This window comes from Asterias rubens, chromosome 2, assembly GCF_902459465.1.
Source record: "Asterias rubens chromosome 2, eAstRub1.3, whole genome shotgun sequence".
Taxonomy (NCBI): domain Eukaryota; kingdom Metazoa; phylum Echinodermata; class Asteroidea; order Forcipulatida; family Asteriidae; genus Asterias; species Asterias rubens.
This window is the reverse complement of record NC_047063.1, coordinates 25,351,717-25,360,532: the sequence shown is the minus strand read 5'-3', so window position 1 is coordinate 25,360,532 and position 8,816 is coordinate 25,351,717. Positions and strand designations below refer to the sequence as shown.

At 38.2% G+C, this 8,816-nt stretch overlaps 1 protein-coding gene across 1 annotated transcript in view; it reads left to right on the top strand.

Annotated features, from left to right (window-relative positions):
• The first annotated feature begins 254 nt into the window (after nt 1-254).
• LOC117306972 (laminin subunit beta-1-like) overlaps nt 255-8,816 on the top strand; it is a 55,518-nt gene continuing 46,956 nt past the window's right edge. The window contains exons 1-2 of the mRNA XM_033791576.1: nt 255-488; nt 1,744-2,219. Coding sequence (XP_033647467.1) covers nt 2,177-2,219 — 43 coding nt within the window. The 5' untranslated portion in view covers nt 255-488; nt 1,744-2,176. The remainder of the gene's footprint in view (nt 489-1,743; nt 2,220-8,816) is intronic.

Genomic DNA, 8,816 nt, shown 5'->3' with positions numbered 1-8,816 from the left:
CAAATAAACTCTGTCCGGTATAACAAATAAATCACTCATTTTAAACAGAACAATGGATTTCAGGGGATTGTCAACATCGTCTTAAATAAACAGCCCCCTCTTGTGTTTGGTTCGGGTAATTTTAAGAACAAACTTTCGGACCTGTAAAGTTCACCCCTACGAAAGTTTGGTGCAGTCTTTTTTCATTACTTCCGGTATTTTTCTCCCAGGAAAGGTGCCTAGCTTGGGGAACAGTCGGTTTGAATGCAATACAGTGCAGAAGGTACGACGCTCTGAAGCACCCACCACCAAAGGCTGTAATCCAAGTTAAAAAGGATCAATGGCCTGTCTTTTATGACACGGGCGTGTGGTAAGAGCTTGAGAACTGTATGTGGTGGAAAGAATTCGCCCGAGAATTATTTTCTGCGTCCACATTAATCCGCCGTTTTCAGGGGAATTGATACTGCCAAGTTTGCTGGCAGGAGCTCAGTCGTTTGCAGCTGTAGTGGGTAAGAACTTTCAGCTTTGATTACATATATAGAGTCGTCTTATTTGGGATAAGAATGCCACTTAAACATGGTGCTTCTAAAGTACATTTTTTGACGATAGCTGGTTGTCACCATTTTACCGCGTTGTTCGTGGAGGTGTGGGGTGGACGTGTGTCTCAATGCGCCCGGTTTATGGCTATGGTCTCGGTATGGGTTGGTACTGTGTCCCGTGCCTGTGTTTGTGTGTGTGTGTACGTGCATGGAGTAACATAATTCAGCACTTTTTAGGGTGAAAATTCACGATTAAAAAGGACACCACAGTGACACAGGATAACTTTCCGTATGGCGCCACCACTTTTTCACTCATTTTTACAAAAAGGGATATATCAATCAGGTAAATTAGATACTATATTATTTTATTTCGAATGAAAAAGTGGTGGCGCCATACGGAAACTTTTCCCTAAATTGAACTGAGTCTATACTAGTAGTATGAGCATGTCATTGGGTTTGGTAAAGTTTCCGTATCCTGCCACCACATTTTCACTCATTTTTACAAAAAGGAAAAGGAATATCTCTTTTTGAGTAAATTAGATACTACTATTTAGTATTTTATTTCATATAAACGAATGATTGGTGGAACGGAAGGATACAGAAACTTTTTGAGGAAGACTACACTAGCTAGGGAAAAGAAGTACAACCTAAAATAAAAGTTGCGATGGCAGGGGCTGAATAGGGTAAATGATCAAGTTGCTCCAAGTACTTGAAGATGAGTAACCATTTTTGGGCCTAATTTCATGAAGATGTCAAGTAGGAAACAAGTCACAAGCGGTACTCATGATATGGTAATTTGGCTGGTAATCTGTGTCTGCAAAAAATTAATACAGAAATACAATTTTTATTAGGGCCTTTTGTTTTGCTTAAAAAAAAACTAAAACACTAGAAATAACTTTGTGAAAATGTCTCTTTACACCCAAATTTGTTGACTTGGATAAGATTTTAATGCTTGACCAGCCCCAGTCCTTCTGAATCCATCACTTTGGCAATTGGACAATGAAGCATTTGGGATTGTATTAAATAACTAGCCATTGTCATGGATACATTCTCATGCCTTACTTAAAATAGAGATATTGGTGCATTTATTGGTACAATGGCTTTATCTCACCTTTAAACCAGACATGTTCAGAACTTGTTTAACAACAGGATACATCTCAGACTTGGTTTACATTGTTATAATCTTCACTTTGTCAATTGGTATTTTATATTTATTCATTCACAGCCCTTGTGGTTAGGCAGTTGAGTTAGACGTCCAAGCAGGTTGAAACACTCAGGAAAAGGGCACTGGACGTGTGAACCCTGGCTATAGGTATCATAGGTCATACAGACCATTGGAACAGGCCATCTACCCTGAGCAGGCTTTTCCCTTAACTACAAGGGAGTCTACTCGAATAGTTGGAACATAAAAGATTTATCTCAACAAAGGCAGACAATTTGAATACCAAATACTACTTGGTGAGGGAAACTATAGTAGTGAGCTCTTTGTCAGAAGTGTCTTCGCATGATTGGGTAAGGTCTCTTCTGCCAGTGGAGCAAGACACAAAAATTGACAACGGACGGAAGTTGTCCATCCGGTGAAAAGGGAGTGCAACCACCGGTGCGTCTCGGCCATTGATGTTGTTTTCGCTCAGGAATTTTTAACTGAACATTTCACAATGCATGACTGGTACAGATTATGTGTGCTGCTGCTGACACTTGGTAAGTAATCACATTATGTAAAGAATGTGTTTATTTCTCACCCCCCCCCCCATCACGACCCCCACCCTATCACGAACATCCCCCCTCCAACCCCCCAACCCCCCCACCCCCTCATTGAAATTATACCAGCAAACCAGTATAATCACATTTTACTTGCATAGAAATCCCTTGGCAACATGACCCAGCGAATATGGAATCTAGAAGCAAATATGGAATTATATATCCCTTGTGGTCCGCTGGCCAAATGGTAGTTTAAAAAACACCTGAAAACCAGTCCAAGTTCTCTTTAAAGTGGTCTGGGTTGCTAGTTCAGTGTTGGAAAACATAGGCCTATTTAATGGACTAAGTTAAAAAAACTGGTGTCATAATTAGTTGGTCCTGCTGGATAGTCACTGGAAACATGTAAGGGCAAACCCTGCATTGTCTGCAAGAATCCATCATAAAAATTGTCCATAACCATTGTCCAGTATACCCAACTAGAATAGAAGCCTCATTAAATAGGAATCCTTATAGGAATGGAAAACATGGGCAGACAAACCTTGGATATGTGTTCACTCTCAGCATTACAAACAAAATTTAATATCATAAAAACTAATACGCGACAACAAATTCTAAAAGATTTGTGCCATTTGCATCCAATACGCCTCTCTTAATATTTAAGCATGACGCCATAATTCTTACCCAAAATGAGGCTATGGGCGCACGTTCCCAATCACTTGCAGTGGCTACGCCCATCGCCTCGTTTTGAGTTATCATTGTGATGTACCTCGTGCATAAATATTAAGAGAGGCGTTTGAGTCCAATCATGGAGGTAGGTCCGAATTCACTGTAAAACCACTTTGTTTTTTGTTCAAACTTCCATTCTCACAAAGTTTCCGGAGTTTAAAATCTTTATAGAATTTATTTGCATTGTTTACTTGTGGTTTGTGGCTGATCCAGTTCTTTGACAGTGTGTTTGACCATGGTTTGACTTTGCACAGAATTATTTGTTTACACTGGGTCTTCATTGATTGTGTACTAACTCAATCTTATTTAAAGAGGAAACCTGGTCAGTTCATTCATGTGGGTATCAGCTATTAAGCAGGGCAATGTTAGGCTTACCAAAATATGGTTACCAGCCAAATATCACATAAAGTTTGATTTTGACTAATATCCTGGTAATGCTTCGAAGAACATTTTAAGAGCAATATTGTATTTATGATTTAAGTAGTTCTATGCCATTGTGTGCAGGGGGCTAAACAGCTTATGTGTAACGTAGGCTTCGTGCTTGATCTAATAAAAGTCAGTGAGCCCACCAAACCATGCTCGGCAACACCAGGTTACCGGTTACTAATGTCTGTAACATTGCTTGTGATAAGAAGTTTGCTTGTTTTTGCTTGAAAGATAGATCAAATTGTTAACCAAGTTTTGTTCTGCCAAACAACCTTAAAACAAAATTGAGCAATAAACCCGTTTTACTCCTTGAACTTGCTTGCAATCATGAAATTAACTTTAATCTGAATGTGTCGGGCCCTATTATCAATTGTTGAAAAAAAAACATCTTTTACATATTTGCTTCCTTCACAATAGAGCATGATTTAATTCACGCTTTCTTCTTCAATATTCTGTTTTGCCTAAATTCAAGTAAACTTTAAAGATTTTCCAATCATGTAAGGCGCTGTAACACTAACAGTAACAGAGCTGAGTTCAAAGGAAGGAATGTGAATGCCCGACGGTTCTTTACACAGTTTGTTCTGATGTGGCTTTGCATCCATGGGTTCTGAACTTGTATTTATATGTGAACTTTGCAATTAGCACATGACCAGACCAACATTGTTGTTGCCCTTTAATATTGCTGTGGTTGCCTTGAATTCCAAAGGTGTGATGTCATAGTTTCAGGTCTTGCCTAGCAGCCTAGTCCTGTTCACATGTTGTGGTCTGTTCTGTGCACAATAACAAGTAGACATTGTTTGTTGAAAATTGCACGTTGGTCTACTGTTTTTTCAGAGTTAAATTGATTTTCTTCCTTATAGGGCCGACATGTATTATAGAGTAAGTGTAATTTATGATTTTCTGGCGCATAGATTAAAAAAAGTACTCCAAAGGACTTAAAGGCCTAATATGTGAGGAAAAAAATTGCGCTTAAAACAGTGGTCAGAAGAAACATGATTAAAAGAACAAAAACCGAAACCAACTAGTTTGTGGCCACAGGGACCAGTTGTCCAATCCACTTTTAAGTTATTCTTATTAATTAGTTGCAGCTGCAGGATGTAGCTTGGGGTGAAGGGTTCTACCAGACAAATGTCCTTGTCAGGTCAATCTAAATGTGGTTTAAAGGTTGGGTCTTAGATTAGTTTGTGTCAGCCGTAGCTGATTTATAGACAATAAAAGTCCAGTGAATGTTTAGCTGAATAGGATACATTGTCTTTATGCTTAGAAAACAGCAACAAAACTGTGAACATGGATCCATCCTTGTTTGGTGAGGTGACAGCGAGTACCAATCGCATCTCTTGACGCATCTCTTGTCATCTCTTGTCGCAGCATGTGTGACTGGACAGCGTCTTTAAGAAACCTGAGAAACAATTCTTGCTGTAATTGTTTCTCAGATTCGATTGTTTTTTGGTGGAAAAATTATCCAAACCATTTTATTGCTCAAAATGGTTAACTTTTGACAGCTGCTATGGTGATTAATTATTTGAGTATTTGCCATTCTATGACCTTACCTTTAAGTGAAAAGTCCTAGGTCAATCATCGAATGACCACATTTCCCTGTTTTTAATTAAAAGTTTTAATTACTTGAGATGTTAAGTGGTGGCAAACCACAAAACTGCTCCCTTTTCAATATTTCCCAGCAAGAGGGACGTATGTACATGTATGAGGTAACTGCAAGTTTTTGTTTCATCATCGGCTTAAAAAAAAAAAAAAATCAAAGAATAACCATCAAACCATCTTTGACTTGCCTTTCTCACAAAAAATTTAAGCATTGTTCCATACACATGAAATTTTACATAAATTTCTGAAAACTCTGTCGGGCGCAATACTTTTTTGAGAATCATGGTTTTTGGAGTGACTTCAGTCAGTGTTATTTGAACTCCGTAAGCTGTCTTTCGTATGCAGCACCGTGTTTTTGCACCAGGCATACAATTTACCAGCTGATCAGATGAGATCATAATAATCTGAAATAATGTTTAAGCACAGAAAACAAACTGTTCAAAGTTTGATGTGCATTGATTTGTTAGCCATCCTCTTCCTTTCTTGTCTTTTTTCTTTAATTTAGTACAAAGTTACACCTATGTTGCATTTTTTTGTCAAAAGCAATGTTTTATCCGATGGCCAATGTTGTAACAGCAATGTAGAGGCTTAAAACTCCAACCTACATGTACGTTAGTCGTTAGTCGCAAGTCGTAGGTCATATGAATTGAGTGAGACTCCTCCCAGTGATCAGCTTGCATCTCTGGCATCTGACCAGGGTGCAGCAGCCTTATAGGTCATCTAAGGGTCATTCCAGTAGAACTGCTTGTAACTTAGTTATGCACAAAGTTAAAGCACATATCTGATGCTTAACTTAGGTGGTCTATGCTGTCTTAAAAGGTGTGCGTACACGTACACCGTGTAATCAAAGATGCATGTTAGCCTAGGCCTGATACATCACGGAGGCAACAAAGGCAGATGCCTCCGAGCCCCTTTGGTCATTGCCTTGTTGCCCTTGAAATGCTACTGCAGAAATTTACAGTTTCCTTGTATGTTGCCTTTTGGAGAAACTGCCTAAGTTAGTGCCCTTGCCCTTTAAAAAACCGAAGCATCAGGCATGTTTAAAGGGTCTATGTACTTTTTCCTAACACAAAACACAATGTCCACAGATTTACATTAAACTTACACAGTTTGAAGATTATAATGGAAGAAAGCTTCCCTTGAAATTTTACTTACTGAGGTGCTGTAGTTTTTGAGAAATGAGTAAAACAAATAATTTTTGTCTCAGTTTTAGCATGTAAAAACTTATTAACCAGTTTTGCTTTGGTTTTGGTTTAATATCATTACTGGTTAATGGGATTTACATGCTAAAATAATTTTCGTCTTCCGGAGACGAAAATTATTTTGTGACTTGTTTTACTCATTTTTCAAAAACTACACAACCTCAGTAAGCAATTTGAAGGGAAGCTTTCCACTATCATTATCTTCAAACCCTGTAAGTTTAATGTAAATCTGTGGACATTTTGAAAAAGTACCCGAATCCTTTAAAGCTCAAAATGTAATGCTCATAGTCATACTGTATCTCATCATTTTTAGATCTGAATAATAGGTTTCTTAGAGTTTATTTTTGAGTGTGTGACATTCATGTTACTTCATTTTACTATTAAACTGTTTGTGATGCTACTACAATTCAAAGAAAAATACATGTGGATGATAGATGTAATACAAAATCTGGGCTATTAAAAATTCCTGGGAGAAAATAAACACACAGTTCATCAGGCGTGGAACTTTAAAAGGGCAAGACCCTTGGAAACTTTTTAAGGGGCACCAAGACCAGGGGCAACGAAGGCCTGCATGTAATTTCAAGGCTGATTTTAACAAAAGGAAAAAGTGCAAAACCTCAAGGAATTTCCTGTAAACTAATTTAGTTTCAAGGCTTAAAGATGGTTTTGAGTAAGGTTTCTGACCACTCGAGACCCTTTTCTGAATTTAGACAAGTTATTACACAGTCATTCTGAGGTATGCTGCAGTCGAGTTCTAAAATTCCAATGTCATGACATCTGTGCCTTCTGAGACGCAGTATCAGTATCTAAAGCCATTCCCTTCAGACACAGTACTGAGAGTAGATGAAATACAAGACAAGAGACACTAGATATAAAAGAAAGTATTTCACTACAAGAATCTGGAGGTAATACAAACAAATATTGGTGTCAAGATTGAGATCAGGTCATATCTGATTCAGAACAAATTCCAGTTTGGATTTACATTGTCATGTACATTGTAGGGCCTACCTGATTATTTTCAGATGTCCGTCTTTCTTGTTTGTCACTATTTTAATCAGCGCTAGAAGTGTGTGTAACGGAACTTAGTTTTTCTGGAAGAAAGGGTCTGCCTGCCACTCACAGTGTTCTCCAATACAGTGGTCCGCTGGCCAAGGCCAGTTAAAGCACATGAGGACCAGTCAGAATTCATTCCAAGTGGTCCTGCTTGCTAGTCACTGGAAAGTTAAGGGCAAACGTCAGGCCACTTTTTTATATGTCTTTCTAAGTAATTTTTTTTAATTTTTATATTTGTATTCTCTCACATTGTTGTGTTATAAAATAACCCAACCATGGTGAGTCTATTTAAAATTGAGTTTCTTCTTTCCCCGAAGAGTGTTAAACACTATGTGAGTCTGTAACGGCAATGTGTAATTTTATTAGTTCCTTGCATGGTTTGCTCATCACGCATGCGTACATTAAAATATGCACTTGACAGTGACACACAGGGAATCTAACACCCGATGTGATACTGCCAAGATTTATTGATGGTTGGTGATGACATCAGGTCAATAGGGTCAATAGGTGCAGGTGTAATATGTGATCCCTTTTGGGTAGCAAGCTTACCCTACAGATTTAATAAAGGCCTAGGCCAACAATGCCTAGGCGTAATTTATTAAACTCTGTTTTTGAAAAAAGCTGGACAGATTGTAACTGCAGTTATATTTGTGTGAATCATGCTTTTAAAAAGTTCTCCATATAGCACTATTCACAAAGTGAGGACAATTCACAAAGTGAGGACAATTTCACAAAAATCATCAAGATGAAACAATTTATAAATAGTGCTCCAGAATGCACATAGGATAGTTTCAAACAATTTTAAAACCAAGATTTAAGGCCTGGTCACACAGGCCTCGATACTGAGAATGAAAACATTATCGCTGTAGTGCGACTCTGCCTTAACACCAATTAGAAAACAGTATGAAGACTACCTATTCTATTGGGTACCCTCTCTGTAAATTGTGTTTATCTTCTTGCTTTGTTAGCTTAAAGTTATTAACTTAACTGGAGATGCTTCTGTTTTACAAAATCGAGTCTGTGACTTAATTTCTTATGCCAATGTGTACAATGGATTGGTACATGATGTAATTTCTTTGCATTGTGTGGATGCAAGACAGTCTATAAAGTGATCACCCCCTGCAAAAGGGCTTGTTTTTGTCCATATATTCCAAGGTTTGTAGTTTATAAAAGCCTTTATTGTTCATCGATGACCTCTCATTGTGAGCAACAGAAGGTATTCAGTTTCTGTGCATGATGTAGACCACTGGGTAGCTGTAGTCAATGCAGAGATCACCTGTTCATGGTGGGTTTTGGCTGCCAGGAGAGGCTAGGCAATCATCTTTTTGTTATGGAGCAACTCTGTTCTTAGACCATAGAAAGGACAAGACTGAATGAGGCCTGTGGAGAGAAAAGGTTGAGCACAGGTTGAGCAGCCCAGGGTGTTGTGGCTATACAGGTCATGAGGGTTGTGTAAGGGTTGGTTTTATAACTGGTCAACCCTGTGTCAACAAACATGATACTTAAAGCTATATGCTTATTCTAAGGGTGCACCCAACTAAAAAAACTCACATAACTTACAGGGGTACAGTACAAAATGCTCAATATTCAA